Source organism: Pongo abelii, chromosome 7 (assembly GCF_028885655.2).
Source record: "Pongo abelii isolate AG06213 chromosome 7, NHGRI_mPonAbe1-v2.0_pri, whole genome shotgun sequence".
NCBI classification, from domain to species: Eukaryota; Metazoa; Chordata; class Mammalia; order Primates; family Hominidae; genus Pongo; species Pongo abelii.
This window is the reverse complement of record NC_071992.2, coordinates 161,344,668-161,367,529: the sequence shown is the minus strand read 5'-3', so window position 1 is coordinate 161,367,529 and position 22,862 is coordinate 161,344,668. Positions and strand designations below refer to the sequence as shown.

At 52.0% G+C, this 22,862-nt stretch overlaps 1 protein-coding gene across 24 annotated transcripts; it reads right to left on the bottom strand.

Annotated features, from left to right (window-relative positions):
• Positions 1-1,697: 1,697 nt before the first annotated feature.
• On the bottom strand, positions 1,698-20,677 carry ZNF7 (zinc finger protein 7). Of its 24 annotated transcripts, none has more exons than XM_063726289.1 (6): positions 20,536-20,670; positions 19,084-19,131; positions 18,570-18,696; positions 17,140-17,238; positions 10,661-10,777; positions 4,705-7,032 (listed from the first exon to the last, which is right to left on the bottom strand). In XM_063726289.1, exons 2-6 carry the CDS (start codon positions 19,084-19,086, stop codon positions 5,219-5,221), a joined length of 2,160 nt encoding a protein of 719 aa, XP_063582359.1. In that variant the 5' UTR covers positions 19,087-19,131; positions 20,536-20,670; the 3' UTR covers positions 4,705-5,218.
• Positions 20,678-22,862: the final 2,185 nt, after the last annotated feature.

Genomic DNA, 22,862 nt, shown 5'->3' with positions numbered 1-22,862 from the left:
CTCGACTCACTGCAACCTCTGCCTCCGAGGTTCAAGCAATTCTCATGCCTCAGCCTCCCAGGCAGCTGGGATTACAGGCATGAGCCACTGAGCCTGGCCTCCAATAACATTTTTTTAATGGATATTGAAATTTTCCTTTTTTTTTGAGACAAGGTCTCCCCGTCATCCAGTCTGGAATGCAGTGGCACGATCATGGCTCACTGTAGCCTCAACCTCCTGGGCTCACAGGCACACCACACCACACCCAGCTAATTTTCAGATTTTTTGTAGAGATGGGGTTTTGCCATGTTGCCCAGGCTGGTCTTGAATTCCTGGGCTCTGGTGATCTGCCCACCTCGGCCTCCCAAAGTGCTGGTTTTACAGCAATGAGCCACTGCACCCAGCCATGAAATTTTAATTTCATGTGTCACAAAGTATTTTTTTCCATTGAAAAACCATTCTTAGGCCAGGCATGGTTGGCGCCAACCCCATGAGCCCACTGGACCCCTCCAATACAGAGCATCTGTCCATCCTTGTCAGTGGTCAGTGTCCATTAGACCTGGACTCCAGGGCAGGGGCCAGCCCTGTCCATCTTTTTCCCCGTGGCTTGCACAAGGCCTTGCACAGAGAACGGATGTCTGCATCTGGGAAATTACTCCCTTGGTTTTCTTGGCCTTAGTTCTCTGTGGAAACTTGCTGGTGATTTCCCTCTCCTGTGGCACTGTCCTGAGCTCAAAGCCTGGATGCCTCCCCACCTGCATCACTCATTCATTCAGCAAACATTTCTGGGGCTCTGAGTCAAGCTGCATGCACTGGGGACTTCGGGATTTATAAAATGTCCTGGACCCGGCCTTTGCTCTGCTCCACTTTGTGAAGCTTCCAGAAAGCTCCAAATAGTTTCAATTCAGTGTCATAAATGAAAGATTATTCTGATAGTTGAAATAAAAAGCAATTCCACGCCTAGGTTATAGATTTAATTTATTGTCTCCAAAACAGAAACCCAAAATGTTTTTATTTATATATTGTGAAGACAGGGCCTCACTCTGTCACCCAGGCTAGAGTGCAGTGGTGCAATCACAGCTCACTGCTATCTTCCAACTCCTGGGCTCACGTGATCCTTCCTTGGCCTCTCAAAGTGCTGGAGTTACAGGTGTGAGCCACCGTGCCTGGCCTAGAAACTCTTTAGATGAGCTTACCGAAGCCCGAATTGCAGTGCAGTGTGAACAGGTAACAGGATATTCTAGCACCTGCACTACCCCATGAACAGCCCCCCTTCCTCTCCCTCTCCACAAAAGAACCACCAGCCTGTGTGCCAGGGGCCACCTGGATGCTTCCATGTGATACTCAGATCTCAAAGCTGTGCAGTAGCTTGAATTTAAGTCATGTGCTCACACTGTTGGCTCTCAGCAAACTGCCCCGTGGACATGATGTGTCGTTTCCGCATCATGCAGCTAGAAGAGGACTCCTCCTCAGCCAGGCATGGTGGCTCACGCCTGTCATCCCAGCACTTTGGGAGGCCAAGGCGGGCGGATCACGAGGTCAGGAGATCGAGACCATCTGGCTAACACAGTGAAGCCCCGTCTCTATTAAAAATACAAAAAAATTAGCTGGGCATGGTAGCAGGCACTTGTAGTCCCAGCTACTTGGGAGGCTGAGGCAGGAGAATGGCGTGAACCCAGGAGGCAGAGCTTGCAGTGAGCTGAGATCACGCCACTGCACTCCAGCCTGAGGGACAGAGCGAGACTCTGTCTCAAACAAAAAGAGGACTCCTCCTCCCTTCCCTCTGTGGCTAATGTCTAACCTGGATTGTTGGACTTCAGGTTACTTCTATTGAACTGACTCAGCTGCCTTATTCTCAGTTGTACCGTGACATTTAGGTAAAGAAACCACTAAGGGCTGAGAGGAAAAATAATCCTTCAGTGTCTGGAGGGCATGAAGTTATTTTCCAAGTTCAAGGTGATTTGGCTGGAGTGGTAAACACTGCTGCAGCAGGAAAGCCGCCAGAGGCTCCACGAAGATGCACGGGCATCACCAACCCCAGGGACACTGTGCACAGTTAAATTTGATTTTAACATAGTTTTCAAAAGTCACAAGTCTCTTATTTTCTCCCCAACCATTCAGAAATATAAAAAGCTACGAATGGTTTGCCTGGTTTGCCAGCCCCTGACTTAGGACCATGTCAATCTAGAGAATCCAGGTGCTGAAGCAGAATGAAGCTTGCACCCCAGCCCCTTTTTGGCTGGTTGCTGTTAGTGGAAAGAACACAGCATTATGGTTAGTGCAGAATCTGGAATTTTCAGACCATCCATATGGCTGACGTTCCCCTCCTTCTGTCCTGATCAGGAACCAGGAAGTGGCCAAGAGGAGATGATGAGAGCCCAGGAGGAGGCAGGGTCAGTCTTTGTGAGCAGTGTTTTGGAAGGCCAGGAACAGGAGTTGCAGGTGGTGCATGTGGGTGCCTTGGCTCTTGTCCCATGGTTGGGTGGCCCAGAAAGCCTGAAGTAGAGAAAAAGCAACAGCAACCCCTGTGCTAGACCTGAAGGTGACCGCCTGGCTAAGCACATTACCTGCCAAGACCCTCCTCAGCAGCCACGCGGCCCAAGGCAGGGACACTGCACGCATGCTCCCTGTGCACAGAAGTTCCGGTGCAAGTAGGGTGTGGCTGGAGAAGAGGCAGTTACAGTGGACGCACTGATTCCATGGCTGTGGAGAGCACCATCACCCTTATACACTGGGAGAAGCCCCTGAAGGGGCAGGTGGGAGGTCACCAGTCAGGAGTTCCAGGCTCCCCCTGAATGACCAGGACTATGGAGACAGGGTTGAGGTCTGTCTTACAGTTGGCCTCATGCCTGTGAATATCAGCATTAATTAGATGCTGTGTGAGAAAATCAAATGGACAGGGTCCCAGCCTGTTAGATTAGGGTTGAGCAGCAGATTCACGTGAAAATTCAATTTCAGCAAAAAAGCATCAGGCCTTGAGCAAGCCACCTGCCATCAGCCATGCCTCCCTCCATGTTCCTGCATGTGCCAAGAACCCCACCGTGCTCCACCTGGGCCACTTCTCAAGGTTGTGTCGGCAGCAAAAAACCTGAGGGGTGAGGTAATGGCCCCCCAGCTCCCAACAGAGCAGGCTCACTCCTCACCTCCGAGTTTCTCAACTGTGCCTGCACCTGCTGGGTCTCTGCATCATGGGAATGGTGGGCAAAAGAAACTGATAGGGCCCTGACAACCGTGGTGAGTAATCTGCCTGCCGTCCCCTCCTAGGTGGAATGGCTACAGGATTTCTCGTAAGCTTCTACAAAGAATAAAATCTCAGACCCTCAGTTCTTGGCAGTCTTTCAGGCTGAGTTTTAAGGAAAGCTGTTCCACAGCATAAATTACATCAGACCTGTGTGGCCTCCGCTGCAAAGTGAGGCAACTGAGGTTCTCCTCCCTGACCCTGTCCCTGTTTCTCCTCTCATCTCTCCTTTCACCCTATGGTCCGCTGGTCTACCCCCACTGCAGCTCAAGTTCTTTTCCCTACCATTGTTTTTCCCCACTTCCTCTCCCTAAGTTCTCCCCAGAGTCCTCTTTCCCCACTCCCTGTCCACCTTCTTCCTAACCCACTCCCTCACCCCAAGTTCTTCGCTCAACCATCTTTTCTTTGCACCATCTTCTTTCCCCACTCCCTCTCATCACCCCTTCTTCTCAGGTTCTTCTCCCCACATTTGTTTTCCAACCACCTTCTTTCCATCCTATTTTCTTTTTTTTTTTATATATGGAGTCGCACTCTGTCACACAGGCTGGAGTGCAGTGGCATGATCTTGGCTCACTGCAAGCTCTGCCTCCTGGGTTCACATTTTCCTGCCTCAGCCTCTGAGTAGCTGAGACTACAGGTGCCCGCCACCACACACTGCTAGTTTTTTTATATGTTTAGTAGAGACGGGGTTTCACCGTGTTAGCTGGGATGGTCTCGATCTCCTGACCTCATGATCCGCCCACCTCGGCCTCCCAAAGTGCTGGGATTTTCTCCACTGTCTTTATTTCCTCCTCACCACGTTCCCCCCCATCAAAAAAAAAAGTGGGGCAACTAGGCCAGTACAAGACAGTCATCAGCCTGAGGGTCTGTGCACACACGGGTGTGCTGGAGATGCTGGCATGGACAGGGGTGGGGGTACTTGCATTTGCTTGACTGCTCGTTCTCTGACAGGTACAGTAAGGTGTGTTCCTCTACATTGTTTCCTCAGTACCCTCTCACAGTGCATGTTTTCAGATACACAAATAACGCTGTTTCAGGGAGGGCAATGATGTCCTGGGTCACACCGCAAGCCCCTGGGACACAAGTGTGACCTCAGAACCCTTGCTGTGACACCTTGCTTCTGTGCCTGGCACTGGTATATGCTCCATGAATGCCAACCACACCAGTAATGATGGCGTGTACCTGCTAGCCCAGCCTGCCTCTCTGAAGGGGATAGGGCTGGGCCCTCTGGTCCTGGGTGGCTGGGTTAAGTTCTAAGATAAGGACCTAATGTGAAGTTGGAATTCTAGGCACTCCTGGACCTCCTCCAACATGAGCTAATGCATTTCCTTATTGTTGAAGCCAGTGTGAGCCATTGATCCTTAAGGGAAAACAGTTTAGGTAAATTATTTTAACCTACTCAGTCTAGCAGTGCTCGTAGAGCCTTCCTTGTGCTGCTTCCTCATTCACAGGGACCTGTGAACTCAAAACTGCAGACTGCACCCTGATTTTGAGGGACACAGGCTTTATTGAACAGGTTAAGGTCAAACATTTCAGGAAATAAACATACATTTTGTATAAAGTTGGATATCCTTTTTTTTTTTTTTTTTTTTGAGACGGAGTCTTACCCTATCGCCCAGGCTGGAGTGCAGTGGCACGAACTCAGCTCACTGCAAGCTCCGCCTCGGCTGACGCCATTCTCCTGCCTCAGCCTCCCAAGTATCTGGGACCAGAGGTGCCTGCCACGACGCCCAGCTAAATTTTTGTATTTTTAGTAGAGACGGGGTTTCACCTGTTACCCAGGATGGTCTTGACCTCTTGACCTCGTGATCTGCCTGCCTCGGCCTCCCAAAGTGCTGGGATGACAGGCGTGAGCCACCACACCCGGCCGGAAGTTGGATATTCTTGAGAGCAATTCCGAACCTTTACCAACATTCTACGTTTGTCAGTATAAATGATCCCATATAAAATAAGTAAGGCTGTAGGTTTATTCACATATATACACATTTATATATACGTGGTCTATCCTGTGTGAATTTTTTGATGCTGGGTAAGCCTTGAGCTCCGATTAAAAGCTTTGCCACAGTCATTGCATTTATAAGGCTTCTCCCCGGTGTGAATTCTCTGGTGTATAATTAGATGTGAACGCCACCTAAATACTTTCTCACAGTCTTCACACTGATGCAGTTTCTTTATAGTATTAACCTTTTTACGGCTCACAAAGGTGGACCCTTCCAGGGCATTCCCATATTCGTAAAACCACTGGGCTCTAGTGTGTATTCTCTGGTGTTCAATAAGATATGAGCTCCGGCTGAAGGCTTTTCCACACTCACTGCACTCATAGGGCTTCACTCCTGCATGAATTATCTGGTGTTGGAAAAGGGTTGAGTTTTGACTGAAGGCTTTCCCACATTCATTACATTTATAGGGCCTCTCTCCGGTGTGAACCCTTTGATGTATTGTAAGCTGTGTGCTCATGCTGAAGGCTTTTCCGCATTGGAGGCATTCATAGGGCTTCTCTCCTTTATGGATTCTCTGATGGTAAATAAGGCTGGAACTCTGACTGAAGGCTTTTCCACAGTCATTACACACATAGGGTTTCTCTCCAGTGTGGATTCGCTGATGCTGAATAAGGTGTGAGCCCTGAACAAAGCCTTTACCACACTCATCACACTTAAATGGTTTTTCTCCAGTGTGAGTTCTCTGATGGCGAATAAGCCGTGAACTACAACCAAAGGCTTTTGTACACTTGTTGCATTTATAAGGCTTCTCTCCAGTGTGAATCAGCTGATGCTGACTCAGGCGAGAGATCCACCTAAAAGCTTTCCCACACTCATCACACTTAAATGGTTTCTCTACAGCGTGAATTCTCTGATGTGCAACAAGGCTTGGACTGTCTGAGGCTTTTAGAATTTGAGCTTTCTCCCCAGTATGCATCCTTTGATGCTGGGCTAGGGTGGAGCTCTGGCTGAAGGCCTTCCCACACTCCTTGCAAGGGTAGGGCCTCTCCCCAGTGTGAGTTCTCTGGTGTCTAACCAGCTGCGACTGCTGGCTGAAGGCTTTCCCACACTCACGACAACCATAGGGCCTCTCTCCTGTGTGGATTCTCTGATGGTGGATGAGGCTTGAGCTCTGACCAAAAGCTTTTCCACATTCCTCACATCTGTAGGGCTTCTCCCCAGTGTGGATTCTTTGATGCTGAATAAGTTTTGAGCTCAGGCGGAAGGCTTTTCCACACTCAGTGCATTTAAAGGGTTTCTCTCCTGTGTGGATTCTCTGATGCTGATTAAGCTGTGAGCAGAGCCTGAAGACTTTCCCACACTCTGCACATTCGTACGGCTTCTCTCCATGGCAGTTATTTGGATATTTCCCCTGCAAGCAGTCAGATAACTTTTTTTGGCATTCTTGACATGTGCTAATTTTCTGTGTATTAACTTCCCAATGCAGAGCGATGTTTGAAGTGGCTCTGACGCCTTTGCCACACCCCTCGCATCTCTGGGACATCCCTTCTGCACTCTCTCTCTGTCTTTCAAGAGGCTGACAATCCAGGCCGCTGCTTCCCAGCTCCTTACATCCCTGGGCTGTGTCCTTGGTGAAGGTCTTGGGAACCACAGTCTCCTCATTCAAACAGTTATTCTGGAAGGTAGAGCCTGTCACTTTCAGCCCAGGACTGCCCAGATGACTGTCTAACCAGACCTCAGAATCAGAAACGTCTCCAAAGCCAGGATTCTGAGGAAAGTCCTGTGGGGAGATTCTGACCACTGTCCCATAGGATTCTGATTTTAGGATGTCCATGTCCTCACAGACCTGCTTATTCTCCGTCCTAATCGTAGAATCTGAAATAAACAGGAACAAACAAAGACATTCCTTAGGCCCCATGCTCAGAGAAATGATAAGACTACAAATGTGGGGGCCGGGGCCCAAGGCTCTCAGGATGGCTGCCCTGAGCACTGTGAGGCCCCAGGTGGAAACGTGCAAGAGAAGGCAGAGCCTTTGACAGTTCTCAAATCTGGTTTCATACTTTTTACCTTGTTCACTCATTCAATAGCAATGAATGTTCATTATGCACTGGGCAGAGTGCTGAGAGCAACACAGCCTATGGCGGGGCTGGGGTCTGTGAGCAGACAGATCCATCCTACAGGGCACTGGTGTGGGGCACAGTCCACGCAGAGGCAAAGACGACAAAGCAAGACCAGAAGGGTGGGAAGCTACCACGGATTAGGCTGCAGGGTCAGGGACTCCAGCATCCGAGCTGGCGAGGAAACAGTACAGGGTCTGAGTTCTGAATGGAGGGCATGGACTGTGATGAGGAAAACAGGGCTGGAAGAGCTGCCAAGGGACTTACTTGGTGAGCTCAGAAGAGCACTGGGCACCTATGCTGTTCATGGCTACTCCCTGGGGTGGGCTTCTCTGAGCAGGACCCAGCCCCCTCAGCTACCTCCTGGCTGCTGCTGCCAACTTGCACCTGGCCACCTCCCCTGCTTCTCCCTGGGCTGTGCGTGGCCACCCCCGAGACCACACTGACTTCTTCCCTGGGGCTGAAAGTTTCTGGAGGCCCCCAGGAGGCCTTCCAGACATCTGCGTTCCTTCTGGACTCTCCAAGTAAGCACAGGCTTCTGTCCTACTCTGTAACCCTAGAGGGCACCTCTGCTGAGGTCAGACATCTCGTTGATGTCTGTGATGACATCCATGACAGGAGGCAACCACAACACATGGCTATGGTCATGACAACCACGGTCCCCACCACGACACAATCATGTTCACAACCACAACCACGTGGCCACAGCTATAACCAGCCCAAGTCTACCCCACATGAATGCACAGCCCAGTTACAGGGCTTCAAGCTTCGGTTCCTGCCCACTCCTAACTGTTGGTGGTGAGTCTCTGGCTTCCAGGGATCTCCAAAGGTCTTCCTATCAGTCCTGGAGAATCAGAGCAGGAAGCCCTTTCACTTCACTGTGCAGCAGGGATGCTCAAGGGCCGTGAGGACAGGAGGCATCTCCAGGCCTGGCCTTCACGTGCTGCTTTCCCTGCACAACCACACCACCTCAGCATGCCTGCTCTTTCAACAGGGCTTGCTTGACACTCCTCCCAAGCCTTCCCCTGCTGTGAAGATAAGAGAGCAGGGTGGCCATGTGCGGTGGCTCACGCCTGTAATCCCAGCTACTTGGGAGGCTGAGGCACAAGAATCACTTGAACCTGGGAGGCAGAGGTTGCAGTGAGCCAAGATCATGCCACTGTACTCCAGCCAGGGCAACAGAGACTCCATCTCAAAAAAAAAAATAAAGAGCAGTGGCAGAGAGAGCAGGGCCAAGCTGACAGCAAGGCTTTGTTGGGGGATGCCAGGAACCACCCACGAGGGGGCACGGTGGTGGTCAAAAGCGTGGGGGTGCACAGCTGGGACCTGGCCCCTCCTCCACTGCTCTGGGCCAATATCCTTCAGTATCTGATGCTGACTGTACCAGCTGGGGACAAGTAACATATCTGGGCATTTCTGCCTTGCTTAATGTATTCTGGTTTTGTGCTGCTGCATATTTTATCTAAGAGGCTACATCCCTGCCCCGGACTCGGGTCTGCAAGCAACTGCTGGGTCCATCAACAGCAGCTCTCACCTACTATGGGATTCTATTTTTTTGTTGTTGCTTTATCACAGTAAGGACCACCTGCTACATATAAACCCACTGAACTATTTCTGCCAACTGTAGCTGGCTTTTCTGCCATGGCACCCTCTTTAAACTCCCCTGTCCATGTTGGAGACATTTTAATGGACGGCTGGGTTTTAAATGGGCCACCTTATAGCTGAACCTCCTTCTCAGGGGGGCTGAGCAGAAAGGATAACATAGGAGTAGCCAGCAGAGCCAGTGAGGCCAGGGTTCCTGACCACTCTTCCCATCCCACACATCACATGCAGCCTTCCTGGGCAGCTGCAAGGCCCACAGGGTGTGAAGAGGCTCAGAAACCCTCCTTGTCCTTTGAAGCTGCCTAGGGTCATATGAATGGAAGGAAGACCATAGCCCCCACTTTATTTTTTTTTTTGAGATGGAGTCTCACTCTGTCGCCCAGGCTGGAATGCAGTGGTGCAATCTTGGCTCAGTGCAAGCTCTGCCTCCTGGGTTCACGCCATTCTCCTGCCTCAGCCTCCCGAGTAGCTGAGACTACAGGCATGCACCACCACGCCTGGTTAATTTTTTTGTATGTTTAGTAGAGATGGGGTTTCACCATGTTAGCCAGGATGGTCTCGATCTCCTGACCTCCTGATCCGCCCACCTCGGCCTCCCAAAATGCTGGGATTACAGGCGTGAGCCACCGTGCCCGGCCCTACAGCCCCTATTTTTCACAACTTTGGACTGTCCAACTTGCTTCCCGAGGCCCCTACAAACCTGTGGCCTCTGTAGGACCTGGTCCTGCCCTGCTGCAGGAGTGACTGTGATGACCCAGCAGCAACTGAAGGGGAGGTGAGGAGCTACCTTTCTGCAGCTGAGATGCACGCAGACCCATCTCCTTTGTCACGCTGGGCAGCACACCAGCTAAGCAGGGAAGCAGAGCACCAGGCCAGGCGCCTGCCCATCAGGAGCTGATGCCGGAGGCAGCGGGTGCCCTGGTTAGGGCTGAGGACCCCAAGATAGGCTGAAGTCCTAACTTGAAGCACCTCAGAATGTGACCGTGTTTGGAAACACAGTCGTTGCAGATTAATTAGTCACCATGAGGTCACTGGGGTGGCCCCTAACCCAACATGACTGGTGTCCTTCTAAGGAGACGGCCACATGAACACAGACACACAGGGAGAAGACAGCCGTGTGAAGGAGTCAGAGATCAGAGTGAGGGAGGCATCCACAAGCCAAGGAACCCAAGGATTGCCAGAAAACCACCAGCTGCCCAGAGAGGCAGGACAGGATCCTTCCCTAAAGCCTTCACAGGGAGCACGGCCCTGCTGACCCCCCGGTTTCAGATTTCCGGCCTCCACAGCTGTGAGACAATAAATTTCTGTTGTTTTAAGCTTCCTAGTCTGTGGTTCATTGTTACGGCAGCCACAGGAAAGTAATGCACTCCTGGAGCCTGAGGGTCTGAAGGGAGCTGCCTCAGGGAATATGCTTACCTGAGGAGATGTTACTGAATGCCAAACCTAACCCTTCACTTGGATCCATCGGTTTGTATCTTTGCTTAACAAAAGTATGAGTAAAATTAAAAATAGAACAAAATGTGACATGATTCAAAAACAAGCTCTGTTTTTGTGGAAATGCATGGGTTTTTGTGTCTTGGCTCTTCTGCAGTTTGGCCTCTCCCAAGGCAGCCCCACAACGGGTCTATGCTCCCTTCTACGTGCTGGATGCTGCTTCCCCAGTGGCATTCCCAGGCATCCCAGCGTAGCCCCCGCGACTCACCCATAGCTACCCACAGTTGTGAGGCCCCTCCTGCAGTTTCTCCTCACCCCAGGGCTTCTCTGCGATGAGGTCTAAGCCTCACCTGTCTTGGAGGTCCTTGGTGCCTCTGTCCCCTCTGCTCCCTGCAGGTCGAGGACCCATGGCTCTTCTCCCTGCTCCAGCCGGGAGATCAGCTCAGGCTTGAAAACCAGGAATCCTGCTGTGTGTGCGGCAGAGAAGACGACAGTGTCAGCATGACAGGGAGCATGCAGCACAGGGCTAAGCCTTCCCGTTTCCAAATGAAAAGGGGCAGGGGGGCTACAAGGCACAGGCCAAGCTCCTGCAGGGAAAGGGGGTGGAGAGTGGGGAGAATCTGGGGACACAGCAGCCCTTTCTGTCCAGATCTGTCCAGCTCCTGTGGCTGGACGGCAAGGGATACCTGATTCCCACAATCTCCAGGCAACCCTGTCACCAAACAGTCTGCAAAGGACAGTCTGCCTCTACCCCTGGAACTCAGGGGAGAAAGAAGGAGAAGCCCAAGCTTCACTTAGCAGAGCCGGGCCTGTCCCTCAGTTCAGAGAGCAGAGATGCTCCAAGAGGCAGGGGTGGTTACAAAATAAGATAAGAAACAACGACAAATAGACAGAAACAAAGCACATTTTGCATCAGAAAGCTCCAAGGTCCAGTCCTCAGCCAGTGTCCTTCCAGTCTCAAGTCCCTGTACAAAGGATGCCTCAGGGCCTGCCTCCCTCGCTGCAGACTGGGTGGCAGAGACCTATGGGGACCCACCTGGCACCCTGCCTTCTTGGGGCCACCTGCCACCATACCCTCTTTGTGCCGGTCAGTACAGAGATGAACAGCTGATCCATAGGCCAGCCAAGGCCTCTGGTTGGAAGTTTCCTTCAGGGTTCCCCCAACTGGAAGGAAAAAGGCAGGCAGAGATTCCAAAGGCCTATCGCCAATAAGCTCAAACCCCCAGATGCAGGCAGGACTCCACACTCAACAGAAAATGCATATTCTCTCCAAGTACATGTGGAACGAAGAAACAGCCTTGGGTCAAGCCACAAACTGAGTCACAGACATGCCAAAGAACACCACCACAGGACACGCGACCAGGCAAATGCAACTCAGTGTGAAACTCACCACAAAATGGTACTTAGATGCCATTAGCTACTTGGAAACTACATAATAAATGACTAACTGGCAACTGTATTTATTATGAGTCAGAATTTATAGGATGCAGCCCAAGCAGTAAGTAAAGATAAAATGTTACTTATTTAGAGATATGGTCTTGCTCTGGCACTCAGGCTGGAGTGCAGTGGCACCATCACAGCTCACTATAGCCTAGACCAATCCTCCCAGCTCAACCTACTGAGTAGCTAGGACTACAGGTGCGTGACACCACACCCAGCTAATTTTTAAATTCTTTGCAGATATGTGGTCTCGCTATGTTGCCCAGGCTGGCCTCAAACTCCTGGGCTCAAACAATCCTCCTGCCTCAGCCTCCTAAGTAGCTGAGATTATAGGCATATGCCACTATACCCAGAAAAATTTTATACTTTTAGATACATTTACTAAAAATGATCATTTTAAAACACAAATGAGGTAAACAGTAAGTTCAAGAAGTTGAGAATGGCCAGGCATGGTGGCTCACACTTGTAATTCCAGCACTTTGGGAGGCCAAGTTAAGTGGATCACCTGAAGGTCAGGAGTTCGAGACCAGCCTGGCCAACATGGTGGGAGGATCGCTGGAACCCAGGCAGTCCAGGCTGCAGTAAGCCACTGCACTCCACCCTGGGCAACAGAGTGAAACTCTGTCTCAAAAAATTAAAAAAGCAAAACAAACAAACACTACACACATCAAATTCACATAAATAAAAAGGAAGAAAATAATAAATCTGGGGCAGGATTCAGAGAGCTAGAGAACAAAGACATATAAAAACATCCTCCAACCCAACCCCCCAAAAAAGGCAAAACCAAAAGCCAATTATTTGAAAACATGAATCTGACAATCTCATGACAAAACCAATCAAGGTCAACATAGTGAGAAGATGCTGCCAAAAAACAGAGAATAAGAGACACAATTACAAATATAACAGATTAAAAACAAAAGGAAATGCCAGGCAAGGTGGCTCATGCCTATAATCCCAGCATTTTGGAAGGCTGAGGCAGGACTGCTTGAGGCCAGAAGTTTAAGACTAGCCTGGGCAACATGACAGACCCCAACTCTACAAAGAAAGAAAAAACAGCTGGGCATGGTGGCGCACACCTATAGTCCCAGCTACTAGGGAAACTCAAGTGGAAGGATCACTTGAGCCCAGGAGTTCAAGGCTGCAGTGAGCTATGATCACACCACTGTACTCTAGGCTGGACAACAGAGCAAAACCCCAACTCTTTAAAAAAAGAGGAACTATAAATGCATAAATGCTAATCCAAGACTTTCCTTCCCAAAAGCCCAAGGTCCAGATGGTTTTACAGATTAGCTCCACCAAGTTCTACTTGTATGCCAAATGCCATTTATCAAACATGTCAAAATTATATAAGGACAATACACAAAAAGAAATACATAGGCCGGTCGCGGTGGCTCATGCCTGTAATCCCAGCACTTTGGGAGCCTGAGGCAGGCGAATCATGAGGTCAGGAGATCAAGACCATCCTGGCTAACATAGTGAAACCCCATCTCTACTAAAAATACAAAAAAATTAGCTGGGTGTGGTGGCGGGCACCTGTAGTCCCAGCTACTCGGGAGGCTGAGGCAGAAGAATGGAGTGAACCCGGGAGGCGGAGCTTGCCGTGAACCAAGATCAGGCCACTGCACTCCAGCCTGGGCGACAGAGCGAGACTGTCTCAAAAAAAAAAAAAAAAAAAGGAAATACATATACACACATATATATATATATCCGTTTCACTTATGAACAGAAACACAAAAATACAATATTGGCTAGTTGAATCCAAAGGCATATCAAAATTTATATATAAATATCATGATTTAAGTAAGGTTTATTCCAGGAATACAAGAAAATATAACAAAGCAATTTCCTGCATTAATAAAGAAAATAAATCATGTGTCTCAAATGATGCAGAAAAAGAACTTGAAATTCAATATTTTTTTATGATTAAAAACAAAAAACAAAACTCCTTAGCCAAATTCTGTGGTTATGTAGATGCATTCCCTTTAAAATCAGGAACACAACATGCCCACAGGGTCCTGTTTAACACCACGCTGGCCACTGCAAAGACAGAGATGGGAGAAGTGAGGGCTGGGAGGGAAAATACCAAACTCTCATTTGCAGGAATCCTCCTGCTGGAAAACAGCAGAATCACCGAGGAACACTGATTTACCCAGGGAGTTCCACAAAGTTGCCAGATGTAAGATCATTCTCCAGAACCGACAGCATTTTTGTACTACAGCAATAATCAGCTAAAAATACATTCACAAAGCAAAAAAATCAAAACTTTTACATTGGCAGAAAACAGTTTCAAAGCACTCCCAATAAAAATTCCAGTGGCATTTTTTAGAAACTCAACTTATTCTAAAATTTGTATGCAGCCAGGCGCAGTGGCTCAAGCCTGTAATCTCAGCACTTTGGGAGGTCAAGGCGGGCGGATCACCTGAGGTTAGTTCGAGACCAGCCTGGCCAACATGGTGAAACCTCATCTCTACTTAAAATATAAAAATTAGCCAGGCATAGTGGCACATGCCTGTAATCCCAGCTACTCAGGAGGCTGAGGCGGCAAATCACTTGAACCCAACAGCCGGAGGTTGCAGTGAACCGAGATCGCGCCATTGCACTCGAGCCTGGGCAACAAGAGCGAAACTCCGTCCTAGAAAAAAAAGAATTAAACGGGTGAGTTTAATTCTTTTAGTATTCTTATAGTATTAAGAAACACTACAAAATTAAAACAAAAAACAAAAACCACCCCAAAATAAAAAACAAAGCCAAACTGGCCGGGCACGGTGGCTCACGCCTGTAATCCCAGCACTTTGGGAGACCAAGGTGGGTGGATCACCTGAGGTCAGGAGTTCCAGACCAGCCTGGCCAACGTGGCGAAACCCCATCTCTAGTAAAAATACAAAAAATTGGCCGGGTGTGGTGGCTCATGCCTGTAATTCCAGCTACTCAGGAGGCTGAGGCACGAGAATTGCTTGAACCTAGGAGGCAGAGGTTGCAGTGAGCCGAGATCACACCACTGCACTCCAGCCCAGGCGACAGGGTAAGACTTCGTTTCAAAAAAAAGCCAAAAACACAAATGAACAAACACAAAAAAACCAAAACAAACCAAAAGCAGGAAGCTGGCCCACAAGAGAGATTCAGGGAAGAGAACAGGGTTCAGAAACACCCCATTTCATAGATGAAAATGGTGGCTCCACATGTCAACAGAAAAAGGAGATGGGCTTTTTTTTTTTTTTTGAGACGGAGTCTCAATCTATTGCCCAGACTGAAGTGCAGTGGTGCGATCTCAGCTCACTGCAACCTCAACCTCCCAGGTTCAAGCGATTCTCCTGTCTCAGCCTTCTGAGTAGCTGGGATTATAGGCGTGAGCCACCACACCCAGCTAATTTTTGTATTTTTAGTAGAGACGAGGTTTCACCATGTTGGCCTGGCTGGTCTCGAACTCCTGACCTCAGGTGATCCACCCACCTCGGCCTACTTCAAAGTGCTGGGATTACAGGTGTGAGCCACCGAGCCTGGCCAAGGAGACTGTTTAATAGATGATGTTGGGGAAAACAGCTATGTGTGGACAAAATAAAACAGGAATTTTTACGTAACCCCAATACAAATGTGGAGCTGGGATACAGATGAGAAATATAAACTATAAAATCCACAGGAGAAAATGAAGTCCATCTCAGTGACCTTGGAGGAGGAAAGAACTTTTTTTTGAGATGGAGTCTCACTCTGTTACCCAGGCTAGAGTGCACTGGTGTGATCTTGGCTCAGTGCAACCTCTGCCTCCCAGGTTCAAGGAATTCTCCTGCCTCAGCCTCCTGAGTACCCAAGATTACAACCGCCCACCACCACGCCTGGCTAATTTCTGTATTTTTAGTAGAGACGCGGTGTCACCATGTTGGTCAGGCTGGTCTCAAACTCTGACCTCAGGTGATGTGCCCGCCTCGGCCTCCCAAAGTGCTGGGATTACAGGTGTCAGCTACCACGCCCAGCCAGGGAAGAACTTTTTTTTTTTTTTGGAGACAGAGTCTCACTCTGTCACCCAGGCTGGAGTGTAGTGGCACAATCCCGGCTCACTGCAACCTCTGCCTCCTGGGTTCAAGCGATTCTCCTTCCTCAGCCTCCCAAGTAGCTGGGACTACAGGCGCACACTGCCATGCCCAGCTAACTTTTTTTTGCCTTTTAGTAGAGACAGGGTTTCACTGTGTTGCCCAGGCTGGTCTCGAACTCCTGAGTTGAGGCAATCTGCCCGCCTTGGCCTCCCAAAGTGCTGGGATTACAGGCGTGAGCCACCGTGCCCGGACAGAACTTTTAAATAAAACTTCAAAGAGACAATCCACAAGGCAAAAACATGGTAATTACATTAAAATCTGACCTAACAAAGTTAACAAACACAAAAGAAGCAGAGAAGATTTTTTTTTTTAGACAGGGTCTCACTCTGTTGCCTAGGCTGGACTGCAGTGGCACAATCATAGCTCATTCCAACCTCGACCTCCCAGGCTCAGGCAATCCTCCCTCCTCGCCCTCCCAGTGGCTGGGACTACAGGCATGCAACACCATGTCCGGCTGAAAAAGTGATTTATATACACAAAACTAACCTGGTATTTATCATATTTGATAAATTCTAAGATAGTCTTTTTTTTTTTAGATGGAGTCTCGCTATGTTGCCCAGGCTGGAGTGCAGTGGTGCGATCTCGGCTCACTGCAAGCTCCGCCTCCAGGGTTCAAGCGATTCTCGTGCCTCAGCCTCCCGAGTAGCTGGGATTACAGGCATGCGCCACCATACCCGGCTAATTTTGGTATTTTTAGTAGAGACAGGGGTTTCACCATGTTGGCCAGGATGGTCTCGATCTCCTGACCTCATGATCCACCCGCCTCGGCCTCCCAAAGTGCTGGGATTACAGATATGAGCCACCGTGCCTGGCCCAAACATAGTGTTTTTATAAAACCCTTTCCCATCTCTTGGACGCATCTAGGATTGATGTCATCCGCCAGGTGGCAGCTGTGACACACCATCACTGCCTGTGCACACATGAGCTTGCCCCAGCTGCTCAGTCACTGCTGCAGGTAAGTCACCAGCACCATCATACAATACATGCTGAATTCAGCTGCTCTCTACACTGTCTTCAAAAGCTTTACCCTGTGACTTGGCACAGCAGCAGGACATTATAAATAGACAGAAGCCATGGAAAAAGAACAGCAGCTGTACCTTTGAGCCTGGAGAAGCAAACTGTTGCCGGGGGAATGACTGCAATTCCAGTTACTGGCAAATCAGCAACTGTGTACACACGGGGCCTGAGAGAGGAGGACAGGCACAGCAGGTGGAGCTGTTAAAAGGGATGGCTGCTACATGCCAAGCAAAAAAGCTCAAGCACCAACCTCACTGGAGGAAGAAAATCCCAACAACACTTACGAAAGGCTGCAGCACCTCTTGATGGCCAGGCCCACAGGTTGCCATCATGTGGAAAGCACGGACACAGATAACCAAACCAGAGAGTGGGGTCACTAAAAGCTGTGAAGAAACATTAGAAGTACCCTTACTCCGGCTGGGCGCAGTGGCTCACGCCTGTAATCCCAGCTACTCGGGAGGCTGAGGCAGGAGAATCGCTTGAACCCAGGAGGCAGAGGCTGCAGTGAGCCAAGATCGCCAAGATCGTGCCATTGCACTCCAGCATGGGTGACAGAGTGAGACTCCATCTCAAAATCTCAAAAAAAAAAAAAGGACCCTCACTGCCTATGTCTTTTCCTATTTCAGTGAGACGGGGTAAACCACGTCTAAATGAGTCTAAGAGGGCTCTTTAAAAAGTATAAAGTAAAATTAAGTGATAAAATGCGTGTAATCAGTAGCATTCCAACTTTCTTAAAATAACGATGTGTACATAATTACATGTTTTACAAAGTAAGGCACCTTAGACAGAATGAAGAAACAACACCTTCAAAGTAATAAGACACAGCGGACCTAGAATATGGTCAAATGCCCTGAGCAGATATTTCACAGAAGAACCTGGCAAGCTAATGAGGGTGTGAAAATAGGCTCAAGCTCAGCAGGAATCAGAGAAATGCAAACTCAGACTACCAGAGCCTCCCACCGTACACTTATCTGACTGGCAAAACAGAAAGCTGGACTTTGCCAGACTAGCTGGGACAGAGGGGTACAGGCCTGATCCAACACCCCAAGAAGCTCCTGGCCAACCAACGATGCCCCTGTCAGTTCCACTCCTGATCCCCCAGCCCAGGCACTCTCTCGGGGGTCTGATGCAGCAGAGGGCTTAGTCACAGGCAAGAGGCCCAGCAAGGCCCAAGTTAGACGCACTCCCCTTCACCAAGTTGCAATCCAACGACATTACGCAGCTTGTGAGAACACAGGCATGGACGTAAAGAGCACCGTAGTGGCTGCCTGTGGCAGTGGTGCAGTTCAGAGAGGAGACTAACGGCAGGACAGGAGGGGCAAGGGGATGACGGCATCTGCATAGCAGCCGTGTGGGCGTCGCTGCCACCTCTTGCTCTGGTTGCACAACTTTTTCCTTAGATTCCTCCACCCAATAATTTCTCTTTTCTTGTCTAAGCTGTTTCAAGTTTGGATTCTATTTCTCTCAATTTAACAGCTTAGGAAAAAAAGAGGCTTTACTAACTCCCAGAATCCCACCCACTCCCTGGGGGCTGAACCCCATGACATGGGCAAAGCTAGGAACCAGCCTGGCACACCACTCATGAGTCCAAGCCCCCTGTGGAGCCCACAGGAGTCTGAGCATTTGGCCTGCATATCCCAGCCTCTGATGGAGGCCTGGCTGGGTGGGTGCTGACTGATGATGCAGGGGAAGGGGCCCCGAAGTGCAGCCTCACCTAGTCCAGCCACACTGCTGTGGTTCTCCAGCATCACTTCCCTGTAGAGGGCCCTCTGGCCAGGGTCCAGACACTGCCACTCCTCCCGAGAGAAGTGCACAGCCACATCGCCAAATGTTACCACCTCCTGAAAGGACACACACCAGCACCCCAGGAATCCCTGGGTGCCAGCCCCCTTCTGGCGCTGCCTCATGACATGTCTCAGGCAGGTGCACCATGGGGTTGGGCGAGACGCTCACCAGGACTCCTCTGCCTCTAATATTCTGGGGAGGGGCAGTCTCGGGGAGGAGGAAGGAACCCAGTCCACGGTGGTCATACAACCCTCCCCCCTCAAGAGCCTCAATTAGGCCCTGGTTTGGGCAAGGGTTTGCTCACTACCTTGGGGTTGGGGGCAAGGGGGCCTTCCTAAGCCCAGCAAGGGCCAAGGTAGGGTCTGGGCCCAGGCCCAGTGGGCAGAGCAGGAGGTGGGCCTTCACAGGACAAGCGAGGGGAAGGAGGCAGTCAAGCTTCCTACCATGAGGCTCAGTGGTGGGTGGGCATCCACGTGTTCTGGCCGAGAGACCTGTTGGCAATTATGAAAGGATTAGAGGTCAGGTTGCCAGAAGCCCAACTTCCAGGCTAATCAAGGGGGTACTGTGCTCTCTGCTCCTTTACCTCCAGCCCCAGATTTCTCTAGCAGAGACATGGGGCTGGGTTGAAGCAGCCATGGCACTTGAGTGAAGGAGGCCCACTGAACTCTTGTTCCTCTTTAGAGTGTATGTGTGTGTGGCATGTGTGACTCACTCCACAAAGCTGTAAGGAGTGGATGCCACGTGCCAGGCACTGAGTAATAGGGATACAGTAGTGGACACGAGGACCCTGCCTTCACGAAGCAGTCTGGCGGAGGAAAGAGTTAAACAACCACACAAATAAGCACATTGCAACCACGACAGCGCTCAAGTACAGGGAACTATGAAAGCCACTTAGACTAGAACGTTCAGTGTAATGGGTCACTTCCCCAGGGACCTCGGCTAAGGTAATGGAGGTGGAGAGAGCACTCCAGGCAGCAGGAATAGCATGTGAAAGGGCCTGAAGCAAGAAGAAATGGGGTTGGATGAACCAGTGTGGGTAAATTCCCGGAAGCAAGGGAAGGCAGTGAGTGACTGGAGGTTGGAGAAGGCAGGAGCAAAAATGACAAACTGTAGGGAAGACAAGAGTGGACATGGAAACCCCTGTCCTCAAGTACATAAATTCCAGTCTCCAGCTCACCTGTCGCCAGGATGGAACCAGGCACAGGGATGTAATCTGATATAAATCGTTCACCTCAATTAAGCCAATGACCTCAGACCCTCTATCTGCCCAGGCATTCCCCCGGGAGGTCGGAATGGGAAAAAGAGTCTTCGTATGGCAGCTTCTGGCCCAGAAAGTGGTTTGTGGGTGGAAGCCCCAGGTCACCGGCACAGGTAGGCTGATCCCCCCACCTGGCTCCTGACAGTGGGAATGCCCAGAATAGCAACCAGAATTTAGAGAAGACAAACAGCCTACCCCACCCAAGGCACCGTTATTTCCTCCACTGTCACTTATCCTAGGCCTTCCAGGGCAATAAATAGAGAAAAGGCTCTAGAAGGAGGTGATTTCGCAGGAGGGGGAGTCAGGGCTCCGGGAGTAGGCCCAGGCCTAGAGAAAAGGCCGCAGCTGGAGCTCGCCTTACTCAGGCCCCTGACACCGTGGCTGCCACGAGCGGGGTCTGCGGGGAGCTGGCAGACTCGGCCAAACGAAGCCCACCTCGCGCCGCTGCGGGGGAAGGTGGCTGGGCTCGACCACCTCCCACGCCAGGCGCTCAGGGCCCCGCAAAGCCCCCGCGCTTTCCCGACTGGAGGCCCGGGGGACGCGGGGACCGCAGTGCCGAAGGCGGGAGGGCGCAGGAAGCGACCAGGAGCACTCGGACCGAAGACAACCCGAGTCCGCGCCCGCCGCGCCGACTCACCCTCCCTGAGGACCACCCGAGGCTCGCAAACGCGCGACGCCGCCGGAAACGGGCCTTGGCCACCCGCGTCCGCCCCGCCCCGCCCCGCAAACTTCCGGCCGCCCTGGGCCGCTCGGAGGCCCGGCCATCTCTGTGGTTCTCAGCCCCACCTCCCAGGCTCCGGAGAAGGGGTGGAGTTAGAGCCGAGGAGGGGCGAGGCTGGGGCCCGAGGGACAAGAATCTGGGCAGGACTAGAAGCCCAGATAGGCGGGGCCGGTGCCTGGGGGCGGGGCTACAGTCGCAGTCGGGCAGGGGGCGGAGCCGCGAGGGAGAGGAGGGCCGAGCCCGGAGTGGGCGGTGCCTGAGCAGGGACGGGGCGGGGCCAGGGGCGGGGAGGGCGGGGACAGAGGAAGGGCCGGGGGCGGGGCCGGGGCGGGGCCGGGCCGGGGCCGGGGGCGGGGCCGGGGGCGGGGCCGGGCCGGGGCCGGGGGCGGGGCGGGGGCGGGGCGGGAGCTGGGGACGGCGGCTGGGAATTGCGGTCTCCGAGGCTCGGGGCTCGCTGGCGGGTGGGAGGAGCGGGGTCGGGGCGAGGCTGGTGGAGATCCAGGGGGTCGCCCGGCTGGGTCCTGCGCACCCCAGATCACCAGCTTCGGGCGCTGGTTCCCACCGAGGCTGTTCAAGCGCCGCTCGCCCGCGTCCGTGCGACAGGAGGCGCCTGCTGGGCGCGCTCCGGGCCCCGCCTCGCGGAGACGCCTGGCTCGGGCCTTGTCCCCAGTGGGCGGCTGGGGCGGGCGCGGGGTCGCAGAGCCTCCGGGACCCCGAGGAAGGGCGTCCCTCGGAGTTGCCCGAGGCCGGGCCCCGCGTCCCCTCGCCACTCGCCTCGCCCTTCTCCGGCCCCGCACCGCCCTCCACCCCGCCTCCGTCGGGTTCCTTCTGTGTCCGGCAGAGCCTGCGCGCCTCCCCCGGACGGCCACGGACTCGCAGCCTCGGCGAGGACGCTGCCTGCGTCCCGGCTGCCTGGACCTCCCCGCGTGGCTCCCGGCGAAGCCCAGCAGCCGGAGGGTGCCAGGTCCGCCTGACGCGCCCCATCCCACGGGAAGAACGAGGCGGGGGTCCAGGAGGGACGTAAGCCGGGCTCCCCAGGCGTGTTGATCCGAACCCGCGCGGGGAAACTTCCGCAAACCAAAGGAGGGAAGAGTCAGGCAGCCCCCCAGCGCCCCAGGGAGGCCCAGGTGAAAAACAGACGCCGGTCTCGCCTCTCCTGGTGCGGATGATCCCGGCACTCCCACCCCCGCCCTTGCTGCCCCGAGTTCGGCTCCCTCAGCCCCACGTCGTCTCTGGTCACCTAAGTGGACCCCAGCTGCTTAGGGAGCATGTCGCGAAGGATAGGGAAGGACAGGGGGTCTGCTTCCCCAGCCGCCCTCCAGACCCCCAGGGCTGGTAGGGGCCGGCAACCCTATGCCCCAACCTCGCCTGCTGCAGGTGAGGGGGGCACACCAGGGTAACACAGGAGCAGGAGGGGGAGAGAGCCTGGCGAGAGCATCCACCTCATAGGCACCTTCCTTGTGTCCAGGGTGCAGATGCCAGGGCTCTGAGGCCCTGAAGTCCTGTCTGTGGCGAGGGGGCTTCCTCCATTCACTGCATACACTGCCTGGCTGAGTCTAGAGGCCACTGAGCAAGCAGACCCTCCACAGCCAGGCACGCTCAGGCCCTCACATGGTCACAGTGCTTATGCTCTGGGCCAGCCTGGATTGCTCATCCCTGTCTGAGGTTGAGATTCACAGGGTCTTCCAGTTCCCCCTCTTTCTTTCTCTACTGATTGAGAAACACAGTCATTTGACTGCTCCGGGCCCTGGCCACTGCGTGTTCCCTGCAGCCTTGAACCCAGTCTGGGGCCTGGCACATTCCCTGATAAAACTGTTTAGGTTGCTTAAAAACACGATCAACCCTATTGCTAAACACGAAGAAACTGGCCCTGCCCTGAGCCCAATCCCTTAAACTCTCATCTAAGCTCCATAGCCAGACTCCCTTGCCGCAAACGTACCTGGGTGGAGCATCCCTTGCCTCATCATCGATCCCAAGAAAGCTGAAGCTCCATGTGAAAATTTCTGGAAGAAATGCTCTGGACTAATCACCATGGCATTTAGCGCTTCTTTCCTTGGAATCCCAACCAATTCCATCGCGGGACTGTTTGGGGAAGTCTTTTGAAGCAACTCCCTTGCTGCCACTTTTGGGGCAACTCTAGCCTCCTCATATTTGGCCAGATAGAACAGTTCCAAGCTGTAAATGTTTCCAGGAAAAAAATCTCAACTACAAAGACATTTTCAAGGTGCTGCATTTCCAACAGC

What these genes read in the sequence shown, in the direction of transcription:
- ZNF7 (XM_063726283.1), bottom strand. Translation starts at nt 18,762, where the DNA reads ATGAGGCAGCGCCAGAAGGGGGCTGGCACCCAGGGATTCCTGGGGTGC. An exon ending in CAGCAGTGTGGCTGGACTAG is followed by an intron (nt 17,239 to 18,569) that starts GTGAGGCTGCAC and finishes GTTTCTTCACAG; the next exon opens with CTTTTAGTGACCCCACTCTC. An exon ending in AAGAGGTGCTGCAGCCTTTC is followed by an intron (nt 10,778 to 17,139) that starts GTAAGTGTTGTT and finishes CCGCACACACAG; the next exon opens with CAGGATTCCTGGTTTTCAAG.